The 15,716-nt window shown below is 38.2% G+C and overlaps 1 protein-coding gene across 1 annotated transcript in view; it reads right to left on the minus strand.

The window, feature by feature from the left end:
* adgrv1 (adhesion G protein-coupled receptor V1) overlaps positions 1–15,716 on the minus strand; it is a 223,078-nt gene that overhangs the window by 155,427 nt on the left and 51,935 nt on the right. The window contains 9 exon segments of the mRNA XM_036598204.1: positions 880–1,688; positions 1,797–1,978; positions 4,540–4,784; positions 4,878–5,093; positions 5,664–5,879; positions 7,346–7,955; positions 9,750–9,889; positions 12,554–12,637; positions 13,037–13,166. Of these exon segments, the coding sequence (XP_036454097.1) occupies positions 880–1,688; positions 1,797–1,978; positions 4,540–4,784; positions 4,878–5,093; positions 5,664–5,879; positions 7,346–7,955; positions 9,750–9,889; positions 12,554–12,637; positions 13,037–13,166 (2,632 nt within the window).

Consider the following 15,716-nt stretch of genomic DNA (forward strand, 5'->3'; position numbering starts at 1 on the left):
CCAAAAATATTGTATTTGTTTGTAGTAAAATGCTCTTACGTATTATATTGTGGCAGCTGCCACATGTTCTGTATTTTAAGAAGGAGCTTTGGAGGTGTGGTGTGCAGAGCTGAGCCGCATGCCCCGTCCCCTCTCCGCAAAAGGAACTTTAATGTTGTTGTTTAATGTTGCTGTTCCTTAGTTTAAAGTATGTGTGTGATTTGTTTTTTGTGTTGGGCTGTTGGGGTAGTAAGTGTCATTGTGTGCTAACTGTGAAGCAAAGGTGTATGGCTACAAATGACCTTCTTGCTAACGTGCTGTTTTTCATGTGCCTTTTCTTAATCAATGTGTAATTAAAATCAAATTAATATGTAACTAAATAATTACTTTTGAATCACATAAAAAAATGAAAGTAATAACTGCTAATGTTGCATTTACATTATGATTGTAGATAAACAAGAGCAAATCAGATGTTCTATAAATTTAATGACACCATCAGCGTTCTGTCGAGAGTTAAAGTTTCACCAGTTGTTGATTGTTCTGGAAACATGGATGCTGTACACTTGCAGTTTAAATCCAGGTGTGCTCACTTATGTACAACAAAACCCGAACTTTGAACAAAACACACAATTTGATATATTAAGAAACATTTGAGTGGAATTACTACTATATCAGCAATGCTATCACCATGGCAACATTTACATGGCTACATGCTGCCACTGGTCATGCACTGTCCCTGTTTACAGCAAATCTGTTGTGTGGCACAGAATTATTATTATTTTTTTTTCTGCAATGCCAACACGTAAATAAAGCATAAAGGTTAAGTCAGTTTTGCTTCCAAACTTTCGGCCTGTAGTGCACAGTGTGCAAGTGTAGGTACAAATACATTTTTGGCCCTACCTTCTGCAAAGATGAGCGTCTCTCCTGTGCCATTAAAGTCAGCATTGGGTTTTGCGCTCCCACCTACATACATCCACTCCACCATAACCTGGCCTAGACTGCCTCCGGTCCTTTCAATGACCAGTGGCACTCGGGTGCGAGGCTCCTCTCTCACCTCCAGATACAAGCCTTTCTCAGTAGCATTAGGACTAATGCTATACAGTATGAAGACTCCAAACGCATCACCGTTCATCCCTATAGTCACCCTGGCTGTGTCTGGTTGCCCAATGGTGGGTAAGTGTTTCGCAACCACAGTCATATTAATCAGGCTAACCTTCAAGATTTGAATCATAAAACTTTCATCCACCTCTGGTAAAGAATCAGTCAGGATCGGCACAGTGAGGTTGGCAATACTCGACCCATCAAGCATGGTCGCTGTCTGTGCTGTCATGGTAACATAATCGCTCCCGGCAACTGCCTGCGAGCTGAAGAGAAAAGCGGCAGCTGTGGTGTTTTTCATATAGGTGAGCATTTGGATGGTAGGAGAAAGTTGGTTAGCCCCAGAGGTTACCCAGAAGCATGTTGCAGTGGAGGCGTTAGTGAAAGAAAAGGCTTGACAGGCTCGTTCTCGAAGACAGAAAGCTGCACAAAAGTTCAAGGGGTCTCTGGTTGATGTAATGTTGATGGGCCTTTGGATGGCACTAGTGGGTGCCCCAGCCCGGGGTGAATTGTAGTAGATGAGGAAGTTATGGCCGTCTCTCTGGGCATTACTCACCACGTCAAACTCAAAGGTGCTATATAAGATCTCTAGAAGACCAAAATTACCTCCACTGGAAGGACAAAAAGAAATTAGTAACATAAAAAAGTTACTGTTTACATTCAATATATATATTTAATATGAAACCTATCATAAAATTAGGCCAGATACGATAGCAAACCTTCTTCGAACGGTAATGTTGGCTGTGTACATTCCTTCCAAAGGCTCCTGCACTCGATATACTGCCTGTTCGAAGTACACTGTTCCATATGGATTGTCATTAGCAGGGACAATGATGTTCACCACCTTCTCAGCACCAATGCTCCCTCCATTTGTGGCACCAATGAGCTCTACCTTGATGATCTGAAACATACAGATTACTAAGACATTAACCTATTGCAACATTTTAAGTGATAGTTCAGCCAAATACATATATATATATATATATATATATATATATATATATATAAAATGGAGGGTTATACTTATATACCCTGTTAGGACATCCTACTGCTATTAACTATAAAGCATCTCATTTTCATAATGATGAACTAAAAAAATTAGAACAAATATAAGATTCTTTTCAAAACATATATTTTTGCTATAAATAATAGAAACTCAAAAAAATATAAAATATAATCCATCAGCCAAGACATGTTAAGAGTCTGAAGTTTGCTTCTTTTGTTTTGTACTGAATTGGCTATGTGGCTAATGTAGCTAACCAGCACCAGAAACATACCCCAAAAATTAGCATCACGCAAACTGCACAGCTAAATGATCACGCTTTACCTCAAAACACATCAAGCTGTTCAGTAATCTCAGATGAACTTGCTTATGTTGTTTCTGACACTGTATAACATCCTGTTATCTATAAAAATGGACACAAGTATGTGAGGGTTTAAAACAGCAGTACTTCCCACGAAGCCTGAATTTTGTCTGTACTTGTGTTCAGAATAACAGTGTCAATGTCCTACACTATCACAAACCACATAAAGAAGTGAATCTCAGATTACTTAACAACTCGACACAGTTTGCAGCAAGTGTGTGATGATTTAGGAATGCAGCTGGCACAGTGTTAACTGGGTATGGTGAATACTGGTAAAGTGGCACACTTAAGCTAGATCCTCTATATCTTCATGCGTCTGTACTTCAGTCATCAAAAAACATTACTGCTGTAGGTGGTAAACTGTTGGGGTTCTATGTTTGTGATTTCACTTCTGAGACAAACCAGGATCAAGGAAAATCAATAGTACATGAAGTGACATAGTAGGATAGAAAATCATAAGTTTACAAAAAGTAAAACTTTTTGAAAAAATAAAATAAGATGTGTAAATGTTACACATACGGAAGCAGATTCAAATACAGAGTGTCCCAAAAAAATCATTTCATAGTCTAATAACAGCCAATTCTCCCTCAAATGATCTCAAATTTTAACAACATGTTTAATATTTAATGTTTTTCAGGTTGAAGAATGGCATTCACTAGAAATGAAAAGGCATATTACAATATCCTCGAACAGTCAAACAAGAGTGTGCAGCGTGCATTTTCGAGAAAATTCAATAAAAATGCCTCAACTGGAAAACAGATTTGGACATGAAATCGGTTATAAAATCTATATCCTTCTGAATTTCTTGTTTGAATTTTGAGAAATAAATCTTGTATTGTTCCACATGAAGCCTATTTAATTTCGTTTGCCTAGGACATGTAGTTACTCAGATACTCACATCTCAAATGATGTCAATTTTTTTTGACACATGGTACATTTTACTCACTTTTTTAAAAATAAAGGAGCTAATATTGTCAAAGTTTCAAAACGTACCATTCACTACCCAGTGCATACAGTCCAAACATGAAAACTAAGCTGCAAAAACAGCCTGTTTTGAATTTATTGTTTCTGTGATGTCACAAGAATTAACTCATTTACATATATCCACCTATACAGCCTATAGCGTATAAGCCCTGCCCATTCACACTGAAGTTCTAGGGAGAGTTTTGGCTCTGGCTGCTTTTTGAATAAAACACATTTAAAAAAGAAAGCAAATCAGAAAATGGAAAATGGTCACATAAGAATAAATTAGACCATTTCTGGTACATAAAACTACATCAATGTTATAAGTGGACCTGAGAGGAAAAATAGGATATAGGCTATATGGGCCATTTAATGCCTTTACTGTTTCCTCTGTCCCACTTTACACTGATACAGCCACTGGGGAGACTTATGGGTGAATGCAGTTTTATTATAGTCATTATTTTATTTCATTATTTATTTATATGTCAATAGTAACGATTACAAATATCAACAGTAAGTACTGACCATTAGAGGTTTTCACCTCATTAGAAGAAGATTCAGAGGCTTGTGTTTGATTTTTCTAGAACAAAAACCTTTTGAAAACCTTTTTAAAACTTTTGAAAGAAAAAAAACAGAAAATCTGGACAGTTTTGCAGTGAAAAAACATCGAATTATTACTATTATTATTATTATTATTATTAATAATAATAATAATAATAATTTTAAATTAATCATTAAAGTAATCATTAAAATATGTTCATCATCAGTCTGTCCAGATTTTTTCGAGAGTAAAGAAATGACAGTCTCATTTTGACAGTAAAGGTTTCCTACTTGAAGTGAAGAAATGTAGGGTTCTTTCAGCGGGTTCTAATAAGTATAATTTCGTGTTTAGCATTTTCACTGCACTTTAGCAATATTCGCCCTATATTTAATTTTCCATTACTTCTTAGCTACACTAGCCTTATAGCCCCAGCGCAAAACTAAATAAATAAAATTCAGACACTGGATATGTCTTATCTGATTGACTAAACTGGGCATTAAACATTTGTTTAAACCAATGCTTAATAAAGCAATAAAACAATAAAGCAAAAAAAAATATATAACATTATTTAGTACAGCTCACATCAATGCCCACCTCTTCAATTTCAGGTACATCATCAGCCAAAACCTCCACTTTTAGGGTCTGCACGGTTTCACCTGGTGCGAAGCTAACCTCACCGGACAGGGGTCGAAGGTCACCAGTTGCAGGTCTTCCATTGACGGTTGCCTGCCATCGCACAGCCACGTAACCTATCGTCCCAGCATTCCTCACAATGGGCAAGGAGACTTCAAATGCGTTCACTCCTGGCTCCTCTACAGTGATGGGCTCGGCCTGGAAAACTGGGCAACACAAACAAGACCTACACGTCAGACTTGAACTTCATAAGAAATTAGTCTAACTAATGGCGAAATGCCTATGGATAATTAATCTACCAAAGGACCCATATGGGTCATCAGAGGGCAGGATAGTGATGATGGCCTGTGTGAGGTCCCCCAGGAATGCTCCTCCTGTGGTCTGGTTGAGAAGTTCAATGCGGAAGGTTTCCTCCAGTTCAGGCACCATGTCGTTGATAATTAGGATGGGGACGGGTTTACTGCTCTCTCCCTCCAGAAGAACCACATCAGAGGAGGCCACACTGTAGTCCTCACCTACACACACAGTCACAGTCCAATGCTGAGGAGATTTTGTGTGGATAAAGTGATGAATTAATTATGAATTCCTTTAATCAAGCTAGTCCTCAATAACTTAATAAAGAAAGAGCAGTGATTTGACGAAATACAGGTTGACCTTAATAGTGTAAAAATCTCATTCTCTATTTTTCCATAGTTTTGTCTATATTCATACATAACACTACATCCTACAGTATCAGAAACAACATAAACAAGTCTGTTTGAGATGACTTGATAACTAGATGGGGCCTGACTGATTTTGTGGCTAATACTGATTATAATGGCCTGAAAAATACTAGTTGGTGCGTACATTTTCATTATCTGTTAGCTATTGTTAGCTATATTAGCCTTATACATCCAGTGCCAAAGTAGCAAATTTCATTAGGTTTTGGTACTACATTCGGGGGATGGTGGAGAACTGCGATATTTTTTTTTCTGCAAATTACCACTTAAACCTTCTTCCTTTAGCCGTGTTCCTGACTTTGAGAGGAGCAAAATGAGAATAAAAGATTATGCATGCAAAGGTGTGCAGTCTTCAGTTCTACTTACCAACCCGTGCAGTCAGGGGTACAGCACGGAACTTGACAGACACATCAGCAAAAATCCCTCCAGTGCGTGTCACATTGATGATGGGTCCCACATAATACTCAGGCACACTCACTGCTGAGGTGGAGAGCTGAAGCACCCCAAACGCATCATCACTGGCCTCTATAATCACCTGAGCCACTGAGACATTTCTGAGGCCGAGTCGAGGTGACAGAGCGACTAGAGGAACACATTATAAAATGTTACAGTTCGTCTGCATGCTGTAAAATACTCAACATGTTAGAGTGAAGGGCCAATATTGCACATTGAATTTTTTCCAGTTTATGTATAAAAGCACGTAGTATTTAATATCTTCTTCTATTTATTTCTTTAGATTCAGAAGTCTGCAATGATTCATTTGCTTGGCAAAGGCAGAAATACCTCCACTTCCATCTTTCAATAACTGCTACAGGCCGTCTGCAGTAACAACACTTACCACCTCAACATGAATGGGCTAGATTGCTATGAGTAAAGAGATTTGTGCTGCACTAAATCCAATTAAGCAGGACTAATTATCATCTCTTGTAGTGAAGCATGGAGTTGGTCAGTGTTCTAGAAGTGCTTACATTATCCACAATATACTCAGTAAAGCGTATTGTGACATACTGGGGCATAATTTATGATAATACTCATAAATACTGTCATACATCGATGAACCAAAACAATATGCTGTAATATGCTGCGTGTTGCCAGAACAGCTCTGACCCATCAAGACCTGCACTCTACAAGATCTCTAAAGGTGCCCTGTGGTATCTGGCTACAAGACGTGGAAGAAGCAGATCTTTAAAGTAAGTTGCGAAGTGGAGCTTCCAGCACATCCCACAGATGCTCAGTCAGATTTGGGGAATTTGGAGGCCAGGGACACCTTGAACTCTTCGTCATGTTCCTCAAACAATTCCCAAACAATGTGTGCAATGTGAAAAGACACATTATCCTGCTAAATGAAGCCAATGCCAGGGGGGATACTATTGCCATGAAGGTATGTACCTGGTGACATGTATCAAACTGAGGCCCACATTAAGGCCTGGACTTTAGGTTTCCAGCAGAAAACTGCACAGAACATTACACTCCCTCCTTCATACACAATAGGTGGTGATGTACTGTGTGTTGTGAAACATTCCTACCATAACCATCACTATAAATTTCAGAGCCTGCCACAGTAGCCCTTCTGTCGGTTTGGACCAGACAGGATAGCCTTCATTGCTATCGGGCGTCAATGAGCATTGGGCACTCAATATCCTGTTGCCAGTTTGTGGATTGTCCCTCTTTAGAGCACTGCTGGTAGGTACTCACTACAAGCCTTGCTGTTTTGGAGATGCTTTGACCCAGTTGTCTGGCCATAATGATTTGGCCCTCGTTAAAGTCACTCAGGTCTTCATGACTGCCCATTTCTCCCACACCCAACACGTTAACTACGAAAACTGTTCACTTGGAGTCTTATATGTCCCAGACCTTTACATTTGTCTGCGTTACAAGTTATTCAATGTTCTTCACTTCATCTGTGAGTGGCCATAGTGTTTTGGCTCATTGGTGTATTGCCCACCTCTAACACAAAATCAAACACTTTACTTTCTAAAAAGCAAGTCAAATACAGTGATTTTGGCCCTTTAAAACACAATTCATCAAAAGCTGTAAATGGTTCTTACCTGGTCTTGCCTGTACACCCTCCACCAGTATGACACCGCTGAGCTCCACAAACACAGACTCCGCCCTCTCTGGATCTTGGTCATCCAGAATCCTGACAGTAACATTTGCTTCACTCTGATTGGCTGAGAACGTCACCGACTCCAAAAGGGGTATAAAGTCGTTACCAGCACTTGCCCTGCCCACACCTGGAGTGCTGAAGGGCACTGAGTCTGTATCCCTTAGCGTCCTGTATGTCACCTGTACCCTTCCCATCAACCCTTTCCTCCTCTGTATCGTCAAGGTGACGAGTGTATTGGCTTCTGCCACACGAACTGGCCTGCTGCTTTCTGCAAACACAAACTGCCCATAGGGGTCGTCACTAGCTAGCACAGTCACTGTGGCAACCGTCTGGTTCCCAAGTCGTCCATAAGAAACATTAGACAAACGGACTCTGAAGCTCTTGTCCAGTTCAGGGACATCATCCTGGGAGATCAGCAGATAAATGCTTCCAACAGTCTGCCCCACACTGAAGGTCAGGTTGCCAGACCTGTAGATAAGCTCTCCTTCTGAGTCTGCATCTGCCTCCCAGTATACGGTCACATTAGATAGAGCTCCAAACGTACGAATAACCTGAGACGAAAAGCAAGCAGATGTATCATCAATATCACTGCTCTGTGGACACAAAGGAATGCTCAAATGTTTTTACCCCTAATTTCCTAAAAACTTATCTGTAGTGAATGGGTGATTACCAAAGAACAATAATGTTGACAAGAGAAAACCCATCAAAACACACTCATAATATAAGTTGATGGACAGTTGCTGAATTCCACCAGTAGGCATTTACGTCAAAGTTTTTCAGTCAAAAGATTGTAACTTAAGTGAAGAATTTTTTAGTAATAGAGCTCTGAAGTTGTGTCATTGTTCTGTAGTTGGGATCAAGACCATATTAGGCACTCCAGGTCTAAGCTGAACTCTCTATGGGAAAAATTAATGGTGTTTTCAAAAGTCAATGCTATCTCACCCTTTGGTAAACAAAAATGTTCTGAAGTCAAGAAGTTCTGTCCTGTGTTCATTTTTCCATCTAAAAGTCACTGGATCCACTGAATTATGGGGTCATTAAGAAGTAAAAACACAAATCATGCTACATGCAAGCTAACACATTAGACTGGCAACCTAACTAAACTAAAACACCCAAAACAAACCAGAAAGCTGAAATGTGGTATTTAAGTTGCTCTGGCAGTAGTAATCTACAGTTTGAGTAGTTCGTATTGAAATATAATAGTGTTGAACTTTAATACAGGACTTATTTTAGTGCAATGGCAATTCTTTGCACAGGAGTATAAGCTTGCTTGTTTTTTCAAAATGTTTTGAAAATTATTTTTCAAGTCATTCAAAATTTGTTCATTGTTCACAGTGGTGGTGATCAGACATCTAGAGAGTTGAATGCCTCTTAAACTACCTCACAAAGTTATTATATAAAATGGTAATTGTTTGTTTAAATCCATTCATGGTGGAGACGTACATGCAGGGTGTTGTGAGGCAAAATAGTCTATTTTACAATCTTCAACATTACATATAACGGAAGGTGTATGTAGCCTCATTGGTTGCCTTGGACAATAAAAATTTATGTTGTGTACATTGTGACCCCTGGTATCTATCACCATCACTGTAAAGAAATCAGAGTCTGTCCACTGCTCTACAATGAAGTATTTCATATTAAACCACTCTGAATGACCTTGTTTACATCTCAACAAATACAGAAATTTCCCTTTATTGACTTTGTATTTCAGGGGATCCAGTGACGTCTGGGGGAGAAATGTACAGAGGACAAAACATATCAGCTTTGTTTACTACATTTTTTCAAAAATGGCATAGTTTTTTTTCCATAGGCAAAACTAGCTTAGACTCAGAGCTCTTCAACATCGGTATGACACCAACTACAGAATTACAGAAGGCTTCAGAGATCTATACCTTCCCAAATATGTGGAGAAGGGGGAGTTTTCATAGGTTCATGTCTGATTGCACATGGATACCAGACAACCATGGGCAGAACTTCTTTTTTTTACATTTTTGCTTCAGTGTTCGAAAGCAGGATAAAACTTCATAAAAAACTTTCTCTGATGTCTCCCTCAACTTAATAACTTAATAACTGTATTATTACAGTGTACACAGTTTAGTAGGTTTTGCATTTCATACATTTCAAATGTTTATGCATGGAATTCAGTACCTGAGCAACGGCTTAGATTATTAGTGAGATTTGAGTCGATGGCTTTTTAAGTACGAGGAAATGTATCCAAGTTACTGTCTTTGGTAATGGATGGTGTAGATATAGATGCAGCAGATCTTCTAAAGTAGCTAATTCTAGTAAAAAAAGTTTATTTTGCTAAATTGTTGAACAATTATTTTAGCACAGAGAGGACTGACCTGTAAGACCACAGTACTCCGCCCTTCCTCAGGCTCTGTCCCGTTCACTGCCAGAGAGTCAGCACTGAACTGGAAGACCCCATGAGCCTCATCGGATGCAGCGATGGTCACAGTGATGTGAGATGCAATTCCCAAGTTAGCTTCAAAAAAAAAAATAAATAAATAAAAGGAATGTTACTTTCATTCAGGTGATGTTGGTTTAGAAGAAAGTAAGTGCAGCACCTAAGATGGAAAAGGAGACACAACATCTATTTTCGAACGTTCATAAAATTATACTGTTACATGTACAAGGAAACAACTATGTGTATACATATATATATATATATATATATATATATACACCCACAATAAACAACTATATTGAACTAAATGTAGTGTTAATAACCTGGCAAACCTTGTAACTTAGCAAAAAAATGATTGGCTATGTCTACACGAAGAAGTGACTGAATTCAAATGTCTACATGATGATTATTCTTCCATTTAACAGATTATTAAACGTGTACACCACCACTTTCAATCAAATAGGCAAACCTCATTCTGGCATAAGAAAATGACACAATTTACTAAACAGGTGCAACAAGTCTTCTTAGCACATAATAATACCAAACGCGTTGTTGCTGCTATTTTATGCTTTTGTCTCATATATGCTTTTAAAGGAAGAGTATTAAAGGAATATCAGGCAACATGTAAACATAGCTTTTTGTGAAATTTTGACTAAACCAAAATCCCAAAAATAAAAAAGTGTGAGCAACAGCAAATCAGCCCAGATGTTGAACCAAGAGAATAGAATGAAATTAAACCCAAAAACAGGAACTGTAACGGTGTTAGCCAGCTCAGGACACAATAACAATATGGTAAATATGAATTTTATACCGATGACACTAAAGACTATTTCAACCGTATAAATATGTAGCAATGGCAAAAAGGTTAGCAAACGCTATTTCAGAAGATATGATCAACGACTGTGGTAAAGTTGTTAGATTTGCACAAACTAAGAACCGGCTAAGCTAAGAAGCCAACCTCAACACCAGCTCAAGCAGAGCACTCTGTATGTGTTTTAAAATGAGGCCCTATGGGAAAAGTGAACCTGCTGACATTTTCAATACGCAACTTACCGCCGCTGCTATCCTCTCAATATAGTGGCTATTTGCTTTTCCCACATTTCTCCTCTGAGTGCTCACTGGCTTTGGTGCAATGTAAATAATGTGGCAGACACTAGTCTTGGATTGCAGGAGGCCACTAAACAAGGATGTTTTACTTGGGCACTGAGGTGGACAAGGGCTCCAAACTTTTACAGCTTTTAATCTGGATCTTACCAACAAGGAGCTTTGATTTAGGAGCCAGTCTACACTGGCCAGAACAGCAACCAAAAGAAAACAAGAGTACGCAAAGCAGTGAATTAGCATTAACTCTAACTGGGTTTTAGTCAAAACACACAAAGCAGCAGCTACTGAGTGTGTCTTAGTTGGTGCCAGTGGTGGCTTAGAAGCATGAATGGCAGATACTAGGGAAATGAGTGGCTATAAAAGCGGTCACATTGTTGATTTCAAAAAACGAACAAGCTTTCATGACCCGAGAGTGAACTAAACAAGATTGAGTTCACCAGGAAAACTGTGTTCACTCTTCACCTTTCTCACTAAATGACCATCAAGTGTCCACCAAATGCTTGGAAACACCTTGCCTTCTTTTGAAATGTAAAATTTCTCACTGTTGTGGTTTGACTGCAGACATCGCAACAAAGGGATAAAACGTGGGGTTTGCCATTATCCTCAAGGTAGTACTGTCCCATTATAAAAAAAGGATTTTCACTGTTGAAGTACTGTAAAATGTACTATTTTTTAAAGTTAACTGTGTGTAAATAAACCACACATCTACACTATTTTAACAGTGCTATTTATTTTTTCAATTTACAGAAATACAATGTAAATTCACAAAAACAAACGATCACCTTTATTTCACAACATTTCTGTTTATTTTAATGGTTGTTATCGTTATTATTATGGTAAAATACTGTATGTCAGAAAAACTAGTTAAACTAGTGACACTTCAGAATGACAGTAAAAGGCTATTATTTTGTTATTGTAAGAAACTAAATAACTGTAATTTTACTTATGATCACTTTACAATTGTTACTATTACCAAGAAAACATACTTTTACTGTTAATTAATGGAACTCCTGCTGCCAGAGTGTTCATGCTTTTTTAATGTACATTAGTAGTCACATTATGGATGATGAGAGGGACATGTTGGGTTGGTGGAAAGGTCAGTTGATCTCTCCTCTTGCTCGTTATGCTTGCCCAAAGTGTGTTAAGTATTTCTGCAGTGACAGAAGGAGCAAGAGGAACTTTAGTGCAGCGGGGATAACAGGGTGAACGCTGTTCTCTGAAAAACTGTAACTGTGCATTACAGATGTGTTTATCCTAGTAGAGATTTTTAGTCGATGAACAAAAGTGCTTAGTTACAAAGCAAAGCACTGCAAAACCGCCTCTGAGTTAATCCATCACTGTTAGTGCATATGAGTGAGATCAGGTTGGGTTCTGGTTTCAAATTCAGCTGTACCAGTTGGGCCAACGTCACGAGTACGAGTCGGGTTCAGGCTTGAATTTCATGCCTGCTAGCCAATGTGGTTGTATATGAGTTGGCGCAACAGAATTGGCAGCTAGTGCTCTCCTCCAAGCACGTTGAGCTGTCCAAAGAGATTCTATTAGCAGCAGTTGGAAAAAATGAATGAATTTCCAAAAGGCAGCATTTCTCTGAAATGGAATTGAGGCTTTTAGAGGAAGATTAGACGTCAGTGAGCTTACCGTGGCGATAGTGAAAGGGTGGAAGGAGGAAATCAGTGTCACCCTCTCCACTTCCACTGCCCTCGCCCCCATAGAACAGATCCACTTAGGCACCACACAGCAACCACACAGGACAGAGGCACACAGGATCCACACAGGATGTAAAAGGGATATACAAAGGTCCAGTTTTCCATGATCATGTCCAGATCACATGAATGGAATACAGTTAAACGTACAGGGCATGCAAAAGTGACAAGGGCAACACGTAAGGAATTTTCAAGGATAAGATAAGTTGACTGAGTGCAGTGGAAAAGAGTCACTGACATATTCAAAACAGAAGGTAAGATACAGGAAGTCTACTGATGGGAAAAGGAGTCTACTATTTAATCAATAACAAATTTATGATTAGCTCGGTATATTCAGGATATTGTAAGCTATGAATCATCTATGAATTACCACAGTGAAGAAACGAGAGGTAAACGAATAAACCCTGAAGTCCCTCACCTCCCCCCTCAGGGTTGTAGAGTTCCACTCTAAACACTTTGTCCAGCTCCGGCACTGAGTTGTCTATAATAGTCACGTTGATATATTTGAGCCTCTCGCCTGGCAGAAAATCCAGCAACCCCTCGGAGTCCTGTCCAAGAGACAGAGGAAATTAAAGCATGTTTCAAGACACAAGAACGTGTCTAGGAATTTCCCAAAGATTATATATACACTGCAAAAATGGTGTTTTAACTTAAAATACTTCACTGAACTTCAAATAAGTTAAAGAAATACACAACTTACCGTGCTGTTAACTTTTACTGCATTTGACTCATAATTTTAAGGCAGCATAATTTAAGACTTATTTTTTTACATTGTATATATTTCTTTTATTATTTTTCCTTCAGCTCCACTTGACATTTGTGTGGTTTTATGTACCGAAAACAGTAATAATTCATTTTACATGACCATTTTCCAACCTCTCTTTATCTCTTAAAATTAAACAGGCTGTATTTGTAACTGTGCCTTATATATGAACAGTAACAGAAGGACTGTTATACGTAAATGAGCTGGAGTAAAAGGCTGTTATTGTGTTATTGTAAGAAACTGAATGATTGTAATTTTACTTATGACCAGCCTGCCCTGTATTGTGACTTAGTCAAAAGCAGTCCAGGCTGAATCACTTTTTTGTAACTTCAGTATGAATGTTACATTCGCTACATTACACAGGTTTGTTATCACAGTCATTTATACAACAGATCAAGCTCTTACACACTTCACCAATGGCCATTGTAACCACTAACGGCATAATATCACAACGTTTCACTCTCTACAGAGGCACCAGACAAGGATGCTCTCTCTCTCTCCACTTATTTGCTATATTTATAGAACCATTAGCTGCAGTAATGCACCAAAATCTCAATTTAACAGGAATTAAACACCCAACATAAAATTAATTTATATGCAGACAACATCCTACTCTTTTTACAAAACCCATCCTCCTCAATAAAAGAAACGATGCGAACTATTGAAAGTTATTCTAACATTTCAGACTGGTCCAAATCCTCTTTTTAACCAATAAATAAGAACCTTTGTAATACACCAATTCAGATACTTTCTATTCAGATACTGGAAAAATAAACCACTCAGAATCAAAATGACCATATTACAGAACCCACAGAGGTTTAGAAGCCCCACATTTGTACCACTATTTCCCTACAAATCAATTACAATATATTCTAAAATGGATAAATCCTGACCAGACAGATTGCACATGGATTGATGTAGAACAAACACTATGCAAAGATATCTGGACAGCAGACTTACCATTTATCACTCAAACACTGAAAAATCAGGCCTGCTTTAAAAATCCAACAATAGCAACAACTCTGACTCTTTCACAAAATCAGAAACTCTACTCTGTTTTTGAATTTTAACTGCCCCTATTTAGAAGAACCCTGACCTCAAAAATAAAATAACTTTTTGATTTGATAAAGGCATTACATACCTTAAACACATTTTCCACCACAGTACCCTGGTATCATTCTCACATCTTAACCGGAACCACGGCATTGACAGTGATCAGTTTCTCAAATTCAACCAGCTAAAATCCTTACTGTCCATTATTATACTCCATTATTAAGGTGACTGAAAGTACATTAGATCTACCCCTCGCAATCTCAGATTTTTGGAACATATTCTCTCCAAACAAACTCCTACCAAAACTATACAAAACAGTATGTAAACCAGATGCAAAAAGAGCTTTGCCAACTATACAATGGGAAGAAGATCTATCCATCACTCCCAGTGCCGAGTTCTGGTTACAAATATGCAAAAATGATCTATGTGTGATTACAAGTACTAATCCACAGCTCATACAGTATAAAATCATTCACAGAACACATTACACTGGACAAAAGATGTTCAAAGTGGGATTTACCAGCTCTAAACTCTGTTCACATTGCACACAGAATACCACTGATAATGATATCCATGCCATGTGGCACTGCACACCCATAACACATTTCTGGCAAGAAATTATCTATCAATCTAGTAGCACTCTGCTTAAATATCACTGTCCCCAGAGCTATGTCTGTTAGGAGACACATCAGCAATCAATATGACTAAGGAAACTTCCATCGCCAAGAAAACCATAATCATGAACTGGAGGTCAAAAAACACCACTACTATCACTCACTGGAAATAATCACTAATGGATCATATATCTATATATCTATGGAAAAAAAAATCTGCTTCCATAAACATAAAAACACTCAATATGACTTGATCTGTGTGCTGGTCATTAACTTTTTACAACAGTAACTGTCCCACTAAATCAACTTTACTGGAGAAGCTGGTGCACTGAGATCCAATACCCAGTTCCAAACTATTATAATATATAACAGTTTGGAACTGGGTATTGGATCTCAGTGTACCATAATATTATCAATTTTTTCTTCCTCTATTACCGTTGTTTATCTGTCTGTTTGTGTATGCTTACATGTCTTCCCTCATTAGTACATTACAAATAAAAAGTAAAGTTTTAATAGTCTATGGGGGGGGATGGGCAGGGCTAAACCACTGTAGGCTCAATAGGCAGATATAATTAAATGAGTTGGTTATTTCATTTTCAATTTCATTTTGAAATTTTAATTTTAATTTAAGTGTATTTTCATTTCAGTATATGTTACATTTCGGGATA

This window comes from Colossoma macropomum, unplaced genomic scaffold, assembly GCF_904425465.1.
Source record: "Colossoma macropomum unplaced genomic scaffold, Colossoma_macropomum, whole genome shotgun sequence".
NCBI lineage: Eukaryota > Metazoa > Chordata > Actinopteri > Characiformes > Serrasalmidae > Colossoma > Colossoma macropomum.